The sequence below is a fragment of the Physella acuta genome, unplaced genomic scaffold (genome assembly GCF_028476545.2).
Source record: "Physella acuta isolate Inbredline_101_S28 unplaced genomic scaffold, ASM2847654v3 ptg001249l, whole genome shotgun sequence".
NCBI lineage: Eukaryota > Metazoa > Mollusca > Gastropoda > Physidae > Physella > Physella acuta.
Genome location: NW_026732765.1, coordinates 276,270 through 296,441, shown reverse-complemented (window position 1 = coordinate 296,441; position 20,172 = coordinate 276,270). Strand labels below are relative to the sequence as shown.

Genomic DNA, 20,172 nt, shown 5'->3' with positions numbered 1-20,172 from the left:
CGAGAATGAGCATAGGCCATAAAAATTCCGGGTTTCTTTCATGTATTTCCCGTAAAAGCCAAAAAACCTCGAAAAAATGCAGTTTTTGGCCCATATCTCGGCAACCAGACCACTTAGCGACTTGAAACATGTACCAATCGATTCCTGCCATAATTTAGAACAGTATTGCCGAAGAAAGTTTTCAAACATATCCTCTCGTTCGGTCACAAATTTTAAAATTACATAAACACCTACAAACCGATCGCTCTTCAAGCTTGAACGCACCCAATCATTATACGTCAGAGCTATTTTTAGATAACATAAGGAAATTGCGCATAAATGTCACTAGACTTTTTTAATTAACTTGCGCGCCTACTGAACGTGATGGCGCAGCCATGGAACGCGATGACGCATCTATTGAACGTGATGACGCGTGTGGTGTGGTTGTATATACATGCCGGAAGTAGAGATCTACCATTTTAATGATTATCATGTTGATAATCAAGTTCAACTAACCAATGGTTTTACTAACCCTGCTCTTGATTTCAAGGTGCTTAATTTAGTTAGTAGTTAGTAGTTAGGTTTATTCCCTTATTGTCTTTGGGCAACTTGTACACAGCCCCCGCCCTTCTGCTGGTCTCTATGAAAATGCCTAAGAAACGCTCCTCATCACTCACCAATCGGAAAAAGAAAGTATTCAACAAGTCATATCAAATCAAAAATGTTTCGCTTCCTGATCTAAGTCACTTGGTGGATCCTGAGGACGACGATGTAGCAACTCAACCAACTTCCAATGAGCAGCCGGCATCAATTCAAGCTACTGTCTCACTTCATACGCTTTTTCATCACGACGCTGGTCCAAGCAATATTCGACGATCCTCTCGAAAGTCTGTGCCTACAACAAAAGCAGCTGAGTCACGGAAGCAAGCAGAAGCTAAACGAAAGGCTGAGAAGCGGGCAAACAATCCAGAATATCGAAGTGCTGAGAGGCAAGCAAATACACGACGAATGGCTACCAAAAGAGCAACTGATAATGAGTACTATGAGGAAGAGCTGGAATCAAATTCTAAGCGTTGTGCAACTTATCGTCAAGATCCCGACTATTATGAGGCCGAGCTGGAATCAAATTCTAAGCGTCGTGCAACTTATCGTCAAGATCCCGACTATTATGAGGAAGAGCTGGAATCAAATTCTAAGCGTCGTGCAACTTATCGTCAAGATCCCGACTATTATGAGGAAGAGCTGGAATCAAATTCTAAGCGTCGTGCAACTTATCGTCAAGATCCCGACTATTATGAGGCGGAGCTGGAATCAAATTCTAAGCGTCGTGCAACTTATCATCAAGATCCCGACTATTATGAGGCCGAGCTGGAATCAAATTCACAACGCCGTGCTGCTTATCGCGCAACTGAACAAAAAGCCGACACTGCCGCTAAGCGTCGTAAACTTAAACACCTCATGCCGTATGACGTCGCTGCAGACATTTACAAGCTCAAGATTAAGGATGGATCGGACAAAACGTGCATAAGCTGTGACTGTCTTTTCTTTTCTCATCAACTTACAACGACGACACATGATAAGCTCTTCGAGAAGCTCGTCAACAAGCTGATGTATCCAAGTAAAGAAGCTGAGCTGGCGGCAAAATCCAAAGCTGTCAATTTGAAGTCGAATGTTTCGAAGGCGAATACAAATGCTAGCAAGGCGAAAGCAGTGGCTGCGATGAACGCTCACGACAAGGTTGTGCAGGAAGCAAGAGCTAAAGTCATTCCAGAGGCAGATACCTACATTAACAATATGATTCTCGATGACCATCTCAATGACGTCGAATACAAGTTCTGCCACACATGTTGGAACTACATCAAGAAAGTGGAATTCCCTCGTGTCAACATCAAGCATTCTAATCTTGCCTTCCCATATGTTCCTGAGATAGTCAAATCACTCACTGATCTTGAAGAACGTTGCGTGTCACCAAGAATCCTGTTCATGAAGCTGCGGCCTCTCGGATGTGACAGACAGCTTGGACTTAAGTCTGGTGTGGTCAATGTTCCAGTCAACGTCCCAAATATGCTAAAGTCAATTCCTGCACACCCAAACGCTGCTGAAGTTATCGAGCTGGAATTCATGCGTGCCATGAGTCATCGACATTTCACATGGAAGGAGAGAATTGAACCACGCAAGTTATACAAAGCTGCCGAATATTTGTGCACAACTCCGCTCTAAAAGAAGTATGACATCACACTAAACAACGACTACGAGCTTCATCTTTACATCTACTCTTTCTTCGTATGCATGCTTGTCATCGCAACTGCAATTCATCTCGTGACCACAAGGTCCCTGCCCAATGATGATGATGTTGAGATGCTGGATATCACCGAGCTTCAAGAATGTGCAAAACAATCAATCTCAATCGATGATGCTTCATCTACTTCCACGACTGCTTCACTAAAGAAGACACATCCTGATGTTCTTGCTCGTATGCGCGAAAAAATTCCTGATCTGACACATGACGAAGTCAATGAGATTCTCGCCCTGAAGGACAAGATGGCTAAAAACAATCATTTTCCTTGCCTTGCCGAAATCGATGAGATGGCCACAATGCTTCAGTCGAACCGTCACTACATTGAAGAAGAAACTATGTTAGACTTTACCCAAGGAGTACGATTTGCACCAGGTGAAGGAGAAATTCCAATTCCTCTCCTCATGGATCCTTATTGCGAGGAGTTAATTTTCGCGAGAACTTGGGGTGGCTACATGCGAGAACCGATACATCAAACAGGGAAAAAGCTTTCATACGCGGAAATAGCAAAGTCGCAGATTCGTCGCAGTGATCGTCGATGTGCTCGAGCTGAAGTTCTCTTCTTCATTTATCAAAAGACGAAGATCGCTCAACTACAGGGACAAATGTCATACGCATTTCGTAGAACTGGCCAGGATCGAGGTGTCACTGTAAGCCAAGCACTCAATAAGGAATTCCTGTTAACGCAGCAGCTTGATGACAACATTTATCGCTTCGCATCGACTGTCACCGGTACACCAGCATATTGGGAAGCGCAAAAGAAAAGCGTTCTCGCACAAGTTCGACAAAATGGTATATTTACCTTCTTCATCACGCTATCTGCAGCTGAAACTCACTGGCCGGAACTGATAGTCTCGTTGATGAGAACTGTGCACAAAAAGGACATCACTGAGGAGGAAGCCATGGCACTATCATTCAACCAGAAGGCTGAGCTCATTCGAAAAGATCCTGTGACATGTGCCCTTCACTTCGATCATCGCTTCAGAGAACTTCGAAAGACATGGAACACCGAAGGCGGCCCGTTCGAAGATTACAAGATGGAAAACTTGTATTACAGAATTGAGTTTCAACACCGCGGCTCTCCACACGTACACATGCTGGTCTGGCTTAAAAATGCTCCTGCCTTCGATGCGGAAAGCAATGATTCAAAAGAGGAGTGCATAAAGTTTATCGACAAAATGATCACTACAGACACTGTTGCCGCAGACGTCAAAGACATAATTGGATTTCAATTCCACAAGTGCACTTCAACTTGCGATCGCATGAGGGACGGCCAAAAGGTTTGCCGATTCAACTATCCAATACCTCCGATGGACCAAACGAGAATCTTGAGCCCGATTCACAAGGAACTTCTAAAAGAGATGCCGAAGGAAAAACAAAAGAAGCTTCGCGAGATCAAGGCTAAACTTCGTGCGGTTCTAGACTTGGAGACGAAGGAGAATACAGTCGGTGACTTTAACGATCTGCTCGCTGTTCTCGAATGTACCAATAAAGAGTATACCGATGCAATAAGTACCACCCTCACTCAAGAAAAGGTTTTCCTAAAGCGTCTTCCAAAGGACTGTCGCATTAATGGATACAACAAGAAGATCCTTTCGCTTATGCGCTCCAATATGGATATCCAGTTCGTCACGAATCCTTACCAGTGTGTCTCATACGTCGTCGACTATATCAACAAGTCACAACGTGGACTCTCCCGCCTTCTTCGTGAGCTTGTGGCTGACTTCAAAAGAGGCAACTTCACGCATAAGGAAAAGCTGAAGAAGATTTCCAACGTTCTGTACAATTGCACTGAGATCTCGGCTCAAGAAGTCGCTTGGATTCGACTCCAACTTAAAATGGCATCAAGCAGCGTCGTAGTTGACTTCATCCCAACTGGACCTCGCAAGGATCGACACAAAATTCTCAAGCCCGATGCGGAGTTGAAAAGAATTCGAGACAAAGATCCCGACAATCAAGACATCTATCTCAAAGGCCCAGTAGATCGCTATTCACTTCGTCCTGATGAGCTCGAAGACAAATGCCTCGCAGAATTCATCGCCGAGTACACGTATCAAGGCAAAGGCAACAAGAAGGATGCTGAGGATGATGAGCTTGCCGATGATGTTGAAGTTGAGGAGATGATCAACGATGAAGATGAGGGTGCGGCAAAGAAGCTCAAAGTGTTCCAGCTCAAAGACAATAGTGGATCTATCAAAGAGAGAAAGAGGCCGAAGGTCATTCGTTATTGCAGATTTTCTCGAGACAAGGATCCCGCCAATTACTTCCGAGAAATGGTCATGCTCTATTCGCCATGGCGTGATGAAGTCAAAGAAATCGAGGAGGGAAACTGTGAGGCAATCTTCCTCGAGAAAAAAATTGTCATCGATGTCAACTACAAAAATTACAACAAGATCGGTGAAGACTTGAACCAGATTTACATCGACATTCAAGCGGAGCGCGATCAAGAAGAAAATGCGAATGCCGAAGAAACTATTCTCGATGAAAATGGCCAAACGATCAAGCCTGATGTGAATTATTACGACTATGATGACACAGTTATTGTTCCTGATCTGCTAAACGAGCTTGGACAAGACGTCGCAGTAGGCGAGGAAGTCAAACGCTACAAAGTGCCAGGAATGCTCTCCAACAATGATTACAACAAGCTCATCGATTCGCTCAACACTCGTCAACATAACTATCACCAGCATTTGTTAAGTTGTCTCAAAAATGGCAAACTTCCCTTCTATCACTTTATCAGCGGCGGCGCAGGTGTAGGCAAAAGCAAGCTTATTGAAGCCATCTATCAGACGGTGACTCGCCACTATCGCGGTGAAGCTGGTTCAGCTGAATCTATCGAAGTACTTCTTACGGCGTTTACCGGAAAGGCAGCACACAATATCGGCGGCATGACAGTAACATCAGCGCTCAGCCTATCGGTGACAGCAGGTGCTTCGAAGGCCAAGGAACTTTCCAGTGATGCTCTAAACACGCTGTATTCAAAGTTTCGAAACCTGAAGCTGCTCATTATCGACGAAATTTCGATGCTGAGCTTGGCCAATTTCAATCAAGTCGACTCGCGGCTTCGTCAGCTGTTGAATAAAGATCTTCCTTTTGGTGGCATTCCAGTCATCGTGGTCGGCGACTTTAATCAAATCCCGCCAGTCCTTGCACAATATGTGTTTGAAGAACCTAAAAAGGACCTAGCTTCACTTGCCGGCAACACTCTTTGGCCTCTCTTCGAGCTGTATGAGCTGACGGAAATCATGAGACAGAAAGATGATTGGAAGTTCGCAAAGGCGTTAGGTGGAATCGCTAATGGATCGCTAACAGAGGAAGAAGCCGCAATGTTCAAATCGAGAGAGTTCACCTCAAGCACTCTTCCAGAACGAGGACAAAATGCGATTCATATCTTCTTTCGGAACGAGGATGTTGATGACTTCAACAAGAAACGCAACATTATGGCTCGAGAAAAACTGAGCAAGCTTCCACCTAAACCTTCTGGTAGTGCACCACTTCAATTAGATTTTCCTGCTATTGACAAGTATCCGACGGGCAAGGATCCCAAAGAAACGGCAGCAATTAAGGCAAAAGCCGAGTTTCACATTACTGGAAAGGACAAAGGCAAACGAGTCAAGAAGCCGAAGCCTGTAAAAGATATGGCAGCTCTACCGACAACAAATTACTTCACGGTGGGTGTTAAGTATATGGTGACATCTAATATTGATACGCAAGATGGCTTGTTCAATGGTGCAACGGGTGTTCTTCGCCACCTCGAAATCAAAGACCATCACCTGAAAACCATTTGGTTCGAATTTGCCAACCCGGAAGTCGGTGCGACTGCAAGATCAAAGCGTGGAAGAGTTCACCTTCCAACCGATAATCCTTCAGTCACCCGTCCCATTCCTTCTACTTGGACGCCAATCAATTTGCTGAAAGGAACCTTCAATGTCCTTAAAGGCCTCACAGTGACACGCGAACAATTTCCAGTTGTGTTGGCGGAAGCGATAACGATTCACAAGTCTCAAGGAGCATCGATGGAATCAGTTGTTGTGAGCATGAAAGACTTGACCCGTCAACTTCAATATGTCGGACTGTCGCGAGCCACATCTCTTCAAGGTCTCTTCATCCTCGGCACTTTCACAATCAAGCCTTCGACACCAGGAACAAAGAAATGTCAAGATATGATGGCCAAACTTCGTGTGGAAAAGCCGCTGAAACTCGTTTTTGATGAACAAGCTTTTATGTAATAATGCACTAAAAAGTAGAAAATAAATTTTTTCAATCTCGTTAATAAATATTTTTTCTATTTTGTTTTGAATTATTAAAACTACTTGTGTTGCATTATTTTTTTGCTGAATATATGATTTATCTCGATTTAAAATTGTTATGGATAACATAAGGAAATTGCGCTTAAATTGTCACTAGACTTTTTAATAACTTGTTTTATAATAGCATTCTGGTGTAGCTAACTTTAGAGGCATTTTTTTTTATAATTAGAATGTCAAGAAGTCATGAAACAGCCACTTGATGGTAGATGTAACATAGTAGGATCAAAATCTTTAAGGATAGATGCCAGAAGGTATAACATTACATAATGCTATCATTGTTTTTTTGGTTTTTTTTTTGTTGTTGTTTTTTTTTTTTTTTTTTTTTTTGCTTTCTTCTCAAAATCTTTATACATTTTAATATAATATTAGTATGTTGTTGATGAGAGTAATATTCAGCTTGTTCCTAGTGTTGGTATCAATAAATTCTCTATGTGGAGTAGAGGTAGTTATGGTGGTGCTCAACCATCAACAGATGATAGACCAGCTCCTGCAACTAATCGGTAAGTTATATTTGATGCTTATGGTTTAAAAGGATAGTATTAATGAACAACTGTTGATTACAGAACTATATATTTCTATCCTCATTTTTATATATTTTAATGACAGGTTTAACAATTGACAAAAGTTAATTCATATTCATTAACAAATTTTAAAACTTAAATTTACTATTAAATTTTTAGATTTTCATTACTGACAAGATCAAGCAATGAAGGAGATAGAAGAGTAACTCTAGGAACATCTAGGTATGCTATTTTAACTATTTCACTTGTGGTTTATGGTGCCATGCATTGAATTCACTAATCAACCAGATGTTTCATTTTGCTGATCAGCCATTGTTTCTTTTTCAATCTTCTGTCTTAAATATTTATTTTGTTAACTAAAAACTCTTAATAAGCTTTATCGACATACAAGTAAAACACAGGGATATTCCGGGAATTTAATGCAGAACAGACATAGTTACTATTGTAACACACTGTATTCTTGGGTATGATTATTATATTGTATTTTAACATGAAGTTGTATGAATTTAGAGTACCTGGCCAACGGAAGGACTTTGTGAGCGACTAGTCATGTTTTTCCATGCTTTTTGTGAGATCGCTCACTGACGTAAGGGGAGAGAATGTATGGTTTAAAAGGGGAGCGCAAGGTGGACTAAGGGTGTCTGCCTGAGTCTGTGTAGTAAGATGTTTCTAGACTGTAATATGATAGTCGTTTTTTCTACAAAGTATTATCGTCATTATTCTTGTGGATCTATGTAAATAAAGTTGAAAGTTAAAGAGTACTGTTGATCGTGTTCTTGGGTAAAAGAACCCACAATAACAACTATGGATCATATACAAGTTGTTACAACTATGAAATGCGAATTCTAAAAAAGCGACAATTCATCCAATTACATTGTTTGTTGTACAAAGTCAAAATTTCATACTCGGATCATTGATTCTTTTGTTTTTATACTTTTCCAATCAGGCCAATGACTGGTGGTCGATCTCAGAATTCAAGTAGAGATAGCAGTTGGAATCGTGATGACCATCGACCTTATGGACCTAGAGGCTCAAGAGAGGGAGAGAATGTTATGACCCGTAGTGATATATCATTGCGTCCTAACTCAGATTCCCTATTACCCCCAACCACAGTATCACCAGTCCCTGGTGCTGATGATCAGTCTGTCAAGAAAATGAAACCTCTGTCACGTGAAGAAATGGAAAATAAAGCAAAAATCATTTTGGAAGAGTTCCTAAGTGTTAAGGATATTGAAGTGAGTAAAGCAAATAGCTTGGATATGGTAAATTAAATTAAAAGTTATTACTGTTGAGGTACCGGAACATCTGGCACGATTCTCCAACGTGCCTACATCCTGCATCTATAAAGTAGCTCTACCACAGAATTTTAAAACTTTCCGTGAAAATAAATTCTACACCACAGTAGACTCACATTATTTTTCAACCAGCCCTTGTGCCAGAAAAAGCTCCCTACCTTCATTCCAACGACTTTTATTCACATTTGACAAAGGTAGCCAAAAACAAAGTCGCAGCACGGTTAACTAGTTAACTCGTGAACTCACAAACTTACTGTATAACACACACCATTCCTCAGCAACCCAAAATTTTGTCGTTAACTTTAAACTTTAAAAAACTAACTAATAAAAAAAACACAACTCAGATTCTATTCTCCAAATAAATTGATGTCAGCTAACATTACATTCAATACATTTATTTACAAAATAATATAAAATATTTATTTTTTACTTTTTTTTCCAGAAAGCAAAATCATGCTTGCAAGAATTGGTGGGACAAACATACCTTGAAGTGTTGGTTAGTTTTTGTATAATTGATGTTCTTAAAAAGTCAACCATAGAGCGTGATTTAACAGGCCAGTTTTTCCATGAAATAGTTAAAAATAACCTCATACCCTGTGTTACATATTTCAAAGGGTAAGTGTCTATACTCTTTAATATACCTATTAATATTATTCTTGTGAGCGGCTGGAGTGTGTAATTATTACTATTTGTAACTTACAAGGCGAATGTATCGTTTCGTTTCATGTCGTAAACTGTTCATACTTTTTAAGTTGTGTAGTCCCGTATTATGGCGCCGCTGTGTAACTGTTTGTCCCTGTCTACGGCTAGTTTGTGTATATTTTGTTTAGGTTGTTGTCACTGTTTATATTGAGTGTTTTTTGTTTAATTCTGTTGTATGTTTCGTGGCGTGTTGCTTGTTATCTGTGAATTAGGGACTATTTGTTTACCTGTAGTGTGTGAGGTGTGTGAAAGTCGGTTTCCGGCATGATGTTCGCTTCACTTTGGTATGTCAAGTGGATAAGGTGAAGAAGGCAATCCTGTACCATCCGAGGCATCCAAGTCACGAAAACGTCCATCAAACTTTTGTGTGTATTGAATTTGTTCCTTATAGCCTGGACGTAGTCCGAAATTGGGTGTTTTGTTTAGTCGTGTTTTGTTTAGTCGTGTTTCGTGTATAATGTTTTGTATATCTTTTGTCAGTTAAAGTGCTGCTCTGTTTGTGTATTTTTGGCCTAGTTGTTTGGCCTGGGATTGATGTAGATCTTGTTTTTATTTACATTCTTTTTTTTTGTTCCAATTTAATTCATGCAATACATTCTGTAAAAACTGTTAAAGTTTTTTTGTTTATTCTAGACTAATGTTAGGTTATTAACCAGTCTGGGTTTAGCCGGACTTGCACTGACCGGACAGTAGTTAAATAAGCCTAGAAGGGTAGATTTTAGTTATCCCCCCCCTAGTAGGACTTACATTCTTACACGTTGTTCTTATTGTATTTGATACGGTTATTAATTTGTCAGTTATTAAAAGAATTTTTCTTTCAGCTTGTCTGAAATTTTGCAATTAGCTGAAGACATGGTGATAGATATTCCAATGATTTGGACTTATTTGGCTCAGTTAATAGCTCCCGTTCTAATTGGTGGTTCAGTGCCTTGGTCTGACCTGATACAAGTACTTCAAACTAGCCTTGAAAAAAGTTGCTGTTTAAAACTTTTAACAGAAATTTTATTACATGCCAAAAATATTACGGTAAGTCGTAATTATTGTAATAAATATATCCATATTTATAATATACAGTTTATCCTGTACAATATTGTAATATGTATAGTTACATTTATAATATTTCATATCTGTATTGTTTTTTTTTACTTTCTATTTACAGAGCAAAGCTTTCGTTGCCCGAATGTGGCAGAGCAGCCATCTTAAATGGTCTCTTATTATAGGTCATTCAAATGTAACGAAATTCCTTGCAGAAAATAACCTGAACTTTACCATAGCCCCATGCTAGAGACAAGATGTATACGTAAAATTGTGGTTTGATGGAAGTTTTAAATTACAAACATAAGTGAATGCACACCGTCACCAATAGGGCTTTAATGGGTGTCAGGGGGTTTGAACCCCTCCATGGCTGTTATTTTCGTTTAATGGTGATTTCTGATATGCAGGAGTATTGCTGTATTATTGCCACTGATTTTTATTATTTTCAACTTAATTAGCCAATGTTTTAATTTGTTGTGCTTTTATTTTTAATTATATTTAGTATGAGGGTTGATTTTTTTGTGTATTATTTTGGATATTGTTTTTTATTTTATTGGGAGACAGCTTTGGTATTGGTATTTTTTCGGGGGGAGGGGGGGACTATATGTTTAAGTGGGTGTAGTGCGTCTAATTGCGTTAAATTCAAGCAGTGTTTCTTCCAGACTTTTTTCTCCGGGGGGGGGGGGCAGACACTGGTAAAAGTATATTTTCTGCATAAATTCCATTTCGTTCGGGGGGGGGGGGGGGGGGCAGCCCACCGAAGAGATGCCTGGAACAAACTCTGAATTTAAGGCAGGTCTGGTGTGGCAAGTCGAGGCTATCGATCACTTTAGCTGTCGGGTCAATTATGACTTATGGACAGTGGAAAGTTGTTTTGTGATTCTTTTAAAATTTGACACATTTTTAAAATAATCTCTTGTGCAAAGTGAGGTTATTACTTATTGTTATTTCTTAGATCTCTGGTGTATATTCAGGACACAGGCTATATAGTTTTGTTGAGGCAATTTTCCTAAACAGTAATTTGTTGTTAAGTGTTCAATATTTTTCACAATACGATGCACCCATCATGGTAATATTGTGGTTACGTGGGATACAATGCTAAGATGTTGTTATGTTTTACCAGTGTATATTTTTAAAATCTTAAATGTTTTTATGTTTTCAGATTTCTTATTAATCTGATTAGGTGTTTAGTTAGGCTTTTGTTATATTTGTTAGGTTTCAATGTTTACAATTTAATCAATATTTGGTTTTTTATTTTAATAAGGTTACGCATAGTTAATCATTATTTTTTAATCTAGATCAAAGTTAGAAGCTAGACCGTCCTTCGTTTAACCTGGGTTGCACTGTCACCCAATAGTTTATAGTTCTATTAGGTAACTTACATAATTCCCACCCCGTTAGGGCTTCCACTAATTGGGGCTTTATTTGTACTTTTATACTACCTACTTAAATTTGAATTTGCTTTAAAAATTATGTTTCTTCTTTTACTTTAATAAACGAGTGTACCCATTAAATCAAAGATTTTTCTTAAACTAAAAAAAATTGTATGTACTCAATACTTAAAATGCTAATTTATGCAATAGGGACAAAGTGTATTTATCAAAACCTCCTGAATAAATTATAAATTATATTTTATCTTTCTGAAATCGAAATATTTAACTAGTATGTAACATTAATTTTTATAGTGGCTAGTCAGAAGTATGTTTAGAATTTTATAAAAAAAAAATAAAGAATAGACTTTTTTCCCTTTTGTTTATCCCTTATTTGCCATACTTTACATTACACCAGAAAGTGAATATGTGGTCCTAGTTGCTATGTGTTTTCAAGTACATCTACATTATTTATTTGTTATATGGTCAAAGCACCTGTGGTCAAAGTAACTAGCATCACATATTCACTTTATGGTCTATGCCAACATTTGACAACATAGACGAGGTGGTGACATTCTTCAAACACACCTACATCCAATGTCGTCGCATCCGTGGTCGTGGCGAAAAGTACAAACCTGCCTTGTTTCCAGTTAAAACTTGGAATCAAATTGTCGATGGTGTAGCAAGAACAAATAACATTTGAGAAGGATGACATTATAGTCTCCAGTCTCTCCTCTAATGTAGTCACCCAACAATGTGTCGTTTCCTTGAAGGTCTACATATGGACGGCACTCGGAAAAAGACAACATTCTTGCAAAGTGTCGCAGGAAAAAGCTATTCAGCTGATAAGCGATACAGGATGCTGCACGAAAAAGTACAACGTGCTGTTCAGACATATGGTCAAACAGATGTACTGACATATTTGCGTGCTACAGCACATCTGTCATTTAGTTAACCGTACAAGTATTACTTCTTTGACTATACTGTTGGCATGTTTTTAAAAATCCCTTTTTATCCTTTATAAAGGATAAAATGGGATTTTTAAAAACATGCCAACAGTATAGTGTGTATTTAATATTTCCTGTGATATTTTATACACAATTAAAGTTCAACTTATCTTTAGTCGGTAATGTTTATTTTTACTACAAGCGTTTATTTAACTTGCTTCCTCTGTCTAGATCGAAACGGGAGAGCGAAATTTTGGGCATTTCTAACCGATCAATTTCTCTGAAATTCGGCATGAGGGCCAAGACCCGATGACAATGTAATATGACATTTAATTAGACTTAATTTGATGACTAATTAATTATTAATATAGTAATTACAATTTTGTGAAATAAGTAGGCTGCCCTATCCCTGTGGGACTACAACTGTTGACGTTACTACAAGCTTTTATTTAGTTCGCTAGACTTAGACGCTATCACCCAACCTGTCTGGTGAGCTGTGGTTCACGACGAATGTTTACAATCGTGGAGCCGGTCGAATTAGTGAAAACTATTAGGGGCAGATAATAAAGTTTTTAAACGTTTTGAAACTTTGACAACGGTAAGAAAATTAAGTCCTTGCTGTCGTCTATAAAATATGGTCAAGGACGGCTGTTTTCAAAGGGAAGATAATCGTCTTTCAAATATTGAGATATAATTTTGGCATGTAATAAAATTTCTGTTAAAAGTTTTAAACAGCAGCTTTTTTCAAGGCTAGTTTGAAGTACTTGTATCAGGTCAGATCAAGGCACTGAACTATCAATTAGAACATGGGCTATTAACTGAGCCAAATAAGTCCAAATCATTGGAATATCTATCACCATGACTTCAGCAAATTGCAAAATTTCAGACAAGCTGAAAGAAAAATTCTTTAATGGATAACACCGTATCAAATATAATGTCAACAAAATGTAAGAATAATTTTAATAAGTATATGAAAGAACACAGAAACTTACCCTTTGAAATACATAGCACTGGTTTATTTTTCACCATTTTGTGGAAAAATTAGCCTGTTTTATCACGCTCATTTTTTTTACTAGTATACCTAAATGGTCGCCGGGGTATGTTTTAGCTCATTATTACGGAGAATGATTGACGTATAGACAACTCTTTCATACAGCACGCTCCACATGGTGGACAAACCAGCACCATAACAACAAGGGTCCAAGAAAAATAGTACCGGGTTTTTTTTACATTAAATAAACTCAGTTTTAGAAAACAAGGTCACGCGTCTAAAAATACACTATCAGTAACGCATGTATAAAATCCCATTTTGCTCATAAAAAGTCCTACACGCTGTATATATTTTTATTTTGCACATTTTTAAAAATGTGCCTCAATCAATCTTGTCATAAAATACGAAACAGGTTGTCTGACTTATGGATTAAGGACATCTCAACTCCTCCTCTCTCTCTCTCTCTCCCCCCCCCTCATTGGTCAAACACCCTCCCCCGGTAATGACTCCCTCCCCTACATTGCAATTACACACATATAAATTTTACAGTATTGTTAGTTAAATAAGTTCACAACGTTTGCAGGTTCAAAATGTGTACTCTGTTTGAATGTCAAATTTCATGTTTTTAACGTTTTTTTTTGTTTTTTAACATAAGCTTTAAAATATTGATCTAGACATTTAAATAAATTAGTTTTCTAAATATAAAACCGATTTAATGTTTAACATAAGAAAGTAGACCTACTGTGTTTTTAATTATTAATAGTCCGGCACCAGCTAATTTAACTATTGTAGATTCTTATTCTTTTTTACTCTATGTACAACTTGTACGGGAATATTTGCTTACTTAAAACAGTTTCTTGTTCATTTTCTACATTAAACTCATTCAAAAAAAAAGTTAATATCAGTGTTTCACAGAGTGATGGAGGTTAACATTATTTTAATTAACTACAATTAAAGCAGAATTCATTAAAGTGATAGAAACGGCTTTGACCTTGGCTGTAGTAACCATTAACAAAAATATTTCCACGAAACGTCTTTTCAGTTTCATTTTTACTTTCTCGTATATACGAAGTATAGAGAAAGTCTTGTAATCGTGCAAAAAAAAAAAAAAATCGAGATTTTTGCAAATCTCGACGTTTTGCATCTCACTGATACGGAAAAACATAATTTTGCAATCTTGTCCGTATGTCTGTGTGTCTGTGTGTGTGTGTGTGTGTGTGTGTGTGTGTGTGTCCGTGTGTAAACACGATAACTTGAGTACCGTTACAGCTAGGTTGATGAAATTTCATATATAAGTATATAATCAAAATCGTAGATCCGTATCAACTTTTGAGCGATTTCCGATAACCGGAAGTGGTACTTTTCCTACTTTGAATTTTTCAAAAGCCTATAACTTGAGTACTATTTCAGATAGATAAATGAAATTTCATATGTAAGTAAAAAATCTAATTCTCTACCTTCTATTAAATAGAGTCATTTCCGTTGACTGGAAGTAGTACTTTACGCTACTTCCGATTTCTCAAAAAACTAATGTAAATTTTAAAAGTAATAACAATATTGCGCACTATTATGCGCTTTTTTATTTCGCGTTCACTTGGTGTGCAATTAATTTGTCTACGAGATTTTATTCTATTTTTAAAACTTTAAGTATTTAAAATGGATTAAAAATCATGTCTATAGCCCGAGTTCCCATCCCCTGTTATTTTATATAAGAATATTCGAGAAAGTTTAGGGGAGATCACTCCCGGTTTATTAACGGCTACTTTCATTATTTTCTTTTTACTGCAATACATATTAGAAGTTTAAATAACAATAAAAATAACCAGTGTAATCTATTTACAAAAAAGTTATAGAAACTAATTAGTATAATATAATAATAATAATTATCATGTTGCCATATATAAGCAAAAAAATTGTTTGATCGGATTTTCCCGTTATTATTTGGCTATTGTTTCATTTTCAGTAGAGTTAAAAGCATTCAACGCATCAGTTAACAGTAAATTTGATGTAAAATGGCGTATCAAGACCACTTAGTTAATCACTTAAAAAATAAACTTGAAACTATCAAATCAGAACATTCAGTTTTCCACAGTGTACTGGATAACTTTGAAACAAAAGCAAGTATTATCTAACCTAGTCTAAACATTTCTACACCTTTGTTCTATTAAATAATACATGTCTTGCTTCTGCTACTAAAGTAAAGATTATGGTTTTACTTTGATTGAATTTGAGTGTTAATTTCATACGAAGATTACATTAGCTATGAAATACAATTATTAATGTCTAAATAAGGTGTAAAGTCAAGGCTATTGTTGACACTATCCAGTAGCGTATCTGGCCATTTTCAGCAAAGTAACACCTTTTTGGAAACTTTTTAAACTCAAAATTTTAAACAATGATATTGTCAGTAATTTATTTTTGGACGGCACAACGATGTAAATCACTTACAAGATTTCTTTTCATGCAGCAATTAAGCATATGGCACTAGACTAGTGTTAAATCTTGATACCATTTATGGAGTGTCTACGTTTACAACACGTATCAACAGCTGTATTTGTTTTGAATTTTTAAAAAAAGCATTACGATGCATTGCGATGTTTAAAAAGCTCTACGGGTATTACCACTTGACAAGAGCGGTTTTGAGTTAAAGTCCACTGTATAATGTATTTGCTTAAAAATAATTGAATTAGAAAATAGCCAAACTGGACAAAAATTTTTCAAGCGGCATGCAATTCACTTCGACAACAACAAAACCAGAAGTCGAAATGTCTGAAGATAGATACCCAAGTACAAAATATCGTCGATTCCTATTAAAACATGTCCACTTTCTTTCGTATATTTCTGACTTTACCAATGAGATGTGCGGAGCAAAAAGATCCTTCAGCCGTCTTAAACTCCAGAAAACATACATCCGTTCTAGTATGAACGAAGACATGTTGTCCAGCTAAGCCCTGATTACGATTGAATTGCTATTCCATTTGGTGACCAGAAAGATGCGCAACGGAAAAAAAGCGCAACGGAAAAAGCGCAAAAAAATTCGCAACGGAAAAAAAGTGCAAACAGAAATTTGCTCACACAGAAAAATGCGCAAACAGAAATTAGCACACACCTGAAAATAGCAAACAGAAAAATGAGCACACAGAAAAATGTGCAAAGAGAAATGTGCGCACAAAGCAAACTACACACAGATCGCTCACCAATAAGGATTATGGCAATGTGCGTTTCTTTATGCGTGCGTGTTCGAGTTTGCATGTGCCTATGTGCATACATAGACAGACTTTTTATTTCAACGTCCTGTATATTTTTATAGAGTAATAAGTGGGGGCTCATTTCCTAAAATAAATAGAATCATAAATTGCTAAGATTTTCCGATTTAGACGCTTTTCGACCAAGGGTGATAAGCTCACATGTTGTTTGACCACAGCCAGGTGTTGTCCACAAGCAGTTTGTTCACCGCGGTTGCTACATAAGAAAGTATTTAATGGGTTATGTTAAATTTAATTCCAAATGAAGACCATTTTCGGAAGCTGAATAGGCCATACAAATATCTGCATTTACGCGTTTTATGCATTTACATTTTTAGAGTAGACATAATGCTATTGTAAAATGAAATGTACGTAAATGCCAAAAAGTGACTACGCACTATATACAGACCTATATATATACACACATGTATATATATATATATATATATATATATATATATATATATATATATATATATATATATATATATATATATATTAAAAATTCGGCACCTTTTTTGCTCTTTTCGCTTCCCCTACACCGAAAACCTGGATACTCCTACGACACTATTGAATAAAGAAAAGGATTACCTCATAGGCTAGATTTAAAAGTACTACACATTAAAAGGTTGGTTACATGAATAAATGTATAATGAAATATATTAGACACTAAGTTTGATCTTCATCAGGTAACGGATAATGTGAAAGCTGTCATCAAAGTTGGGGAAATCAATTATGAGAAATACAAGGATCTGAATTCTTCCATGGAACATGTGCTGAACCTTTTGATCCAGCTTAGAGCAGAAATACAAAGTTAGTGATTATTGAAAAAAAAATATTTTTAAGACCCAAATATCTTTATTTATAATAATCATTTTGTTCGTTTTTATGAAATATTTATCGTTTTTGTTTTAGGACCAAGAGAAGGCTGTAGCTCTATTAATACTGACCATGTTGTTGAGACTGTGCTCAGCCGTTTGTCATCTGAACTGATAACGAAAGACAAAGAAATGAATTCGATGCTATCAAAACAGAGGAAAGAAATTGAAGAAAATATCCAACGAACATCAGACGAATGGTTCCTGAAGTACAAGGAGTTGACAACACATCTGGATAATTTAGAAGTTGAGGCTCAAAATAATTTTCAGAAAGTATCTGAACAGCAAAATAATACGATGGTTCAACAAAGAAAAGACAGCGAATTAACTAATTCTAAAATTTCTGACATGTCGTGTGAGGTACAAAACCTCCAAGACAAAGTGATGCAACTCACTTCGACTGTTGCGGCAAATGAAACAAAAATGAGCGAAGAATTTGCAAAAAATAGCGAGCTCTTAAAAGCAAGTATCTTGAAACTTTCAACAATAGAAATAACCAAAAGTTTAAAAGATCCTATTCAGAAAATAAAAGAAAACTCCAGTAAAATAAGTAAAGTAGAAAAGAAAAATGTGGAATTAGAACAACGCTTATTAAACTCAACAGATGTTATAAAGCGCGATATTTCAGAAATATCAATTACGCTGCAAGTATTCGAAAAAAGGTTAGACACTGGATCTTCAACTTTAGCCCCCAAAAAACAAATTAGTGCGATAAACGATGCACAGATTAAAAAAACAAATTCTGAGTTATCATCTGAATCAAGAAAGAATACAACCAAGCAAATTAAAACATCACCTGACAAATCTGAGGAAAAAGAACAAGTAATTTTTTTTTACTTTTGCGTTTACGGAGTATAGAAAACGTGTTGCAATCGTGCACACAAATGAAATGAGATTTTAACAAATTTTGACGTTTTATAACTTTATGTTTAATCTTACAACTTTTTCTTAATTTAAACGTTCTAGTTTATTTTTGAATAATAATTTAACATATTTTTATTTAACAGAATACTTCCAATAAACAAGATATGCGCCATGTGGCTGACAGCTTAAAACCACCTGAAGATTCTAGTGCTGCTGTTCCTGTAGAAAATCAAACTTCGATTGGCAGTGTTCCCACCACTGTTACACAACCTAGTCAACAATATCAACAGCCCCCTCAGCAGGTACAACAGCAACAATCTGCTATGATTGGCTGTTGTTTGATGTTTTGCCACAGGTCTTTATTGGGTATTCTGTCTGCCAATCTTATCTTAAGAATCTGTTGTAAACATCTGTTTGTAAAGGACTGTAGCCTGTCTGTATTTGTTTTGGTAACCCCCAGGTCTCTGATAAAACAAATACTGCCTTAACATTTGTATTGAAGATTCTTATCTTACTCTGGAGTGACAGGGCTGTGTACTCTCATATCTGGCGTACTTCTTGAGTTGAAGGCACATCTGTCCTTGTAGATACGACCTGCTCCCCCGTCCTTGCTGATCCTACTTCCCAAATACGTTACTCATGTGTCTTCTCCTTTTAGCTGTATGTTATTGATTCTAATGACCTGTTTTATGTTATTGGTTTTTAGTCCTACATTGGATGCTTCTCTAGTAAGTTTGATTAGGTATGTTGTTGCTTGTGAGATAGTAGGTAAATGTTATGGTAGATATCACATAACAAATAATGTACTATAAAATGTAATATTAGATTTTTCAATTTTTTAAAATGCCCACAAGTGAAATTTTTACCACACAAGCTCTAAGATAAAATTAGGCCTTGTCTTTTCAGCTTGATTTAAGTGCACAACCTCAGGGTGGGAGGCTACCAAGACCACCACAATTACATTCTCCTGTAATGTACAACCCTCCTTACCAAGGCAATAATGTTATCATTGTCCCAAACATGGTAAGTTCAAATATTTTGAATATTATTGCGTCAAATGTATTTACATTTTTTCACTACAACGCTGGCATTAAGTGGGCGAAACTCTTGATTAAAAGATAACGAAATTCTGTCCAAACACCCAATTGCCCTAAGGCATTACATCATTATTTTGAATTAATTTTGGTATACCTGTAATTTTTATTTTACTTTGAACAATTGTAAAATGCTACTAAACGGTAATATTTTTCAGTACGCAGCACCTTCTTATCAGAGGGTTCCATTGTATCAGCCCAACCCTGCACCAAATTATGCTGCTGGAAATATAATGTATTTTCAAAATGGATGGCCTAACCAACCATTGCAACAAACTGCGGCTCCTATTGACCCACAGCAAAGGAAAAGGAAAGTACTTGAAATAACAGATCCTAATACAGGGCGAACTATAACAGAGAAACTTTTTAACAAAAGCCATACAAATGAAGCTGATGAACATCATGAAGAACCCCCAGCGGTAAGTATTGTGAAACCTAGCTGCACAAAATTGTGTGTTTAAGTACATTCTAAGCTAACTTTATGTTTAACCTTTGATTTTTCTTAAGTTCTAATTTAATTTTGTATAATGATTTAACATTTTGCTTTAACAGGCTACTTCCAATGAACAAGATATGCGAAAGAAGTTCACACGCCTTGTGGCTGACAGATTAAAACCACCTGAAGATTCTAGTGCTTTTTACTAA

General features: G+C 36.9%; 3 protein-coding genes across 3 annotated transcripts; all 3 read left to right on the top strand.

The window, feature by feature from the left end:
* The first annotated feature begins 2,268 nt into the window (after window positions 1–2,268).
* On the top strand, window positions 2,269–6,504 carry LOC131957470 (uncharacterized). The gene has a single exon (XM_059322302.1). It carries the CDS (start codon window positions 2,269–2,271, stop codon window positions 6,502–6,504), a length of 4,236 nt encoding a protein of 1,411 aa, XP_059178285.1.
* A 498-nt stretch (window positions 6,505–7,002) lies between these two features.
* Window positions 7,003–10,724, top strand: LOC131957483 (eukaryotic translation initiation factor 4 gamma 1-like). The gene is made up of 6 exons (XM_059322323.1): window positions 7,003–7,085; window positions 7,266–7,328; window positions 8,053–8,341; window positions 8,844–9,016; window positions 9,925–10,129; window positions 10,263–10,724. Exons 1-6 carry the CDS (start codon window positions 7,015–7,017, stop codon window positions 10,386–10,388), a joined length of 927 nt encoding a protein of 308 aa, XP_059178306.1. The 5' UTR covers window positions 7,003–7,014; the 3' UTR covers window positions 10,389–10,724.
* Window positions 10,725–12,262: 1,538 nt separating this feature from the next.
* LOC131957469 (uncharacterized) lies at window positions 12,263–20,172 on the top strand. Its single transcript, XM_059322301.1, has 4 exons — window positions 12,263–12,382; window positions 17,381–17,504; window positions 17,607–18,391; window positions 20,080–20,172. Exons 1-4 carry the CDS (start codon window positions 12,263–12,265, stop codon window positions 20,170–20,172), a joined length of 1,122 nt encoding a protein of 373 aa, XP_059178284.1.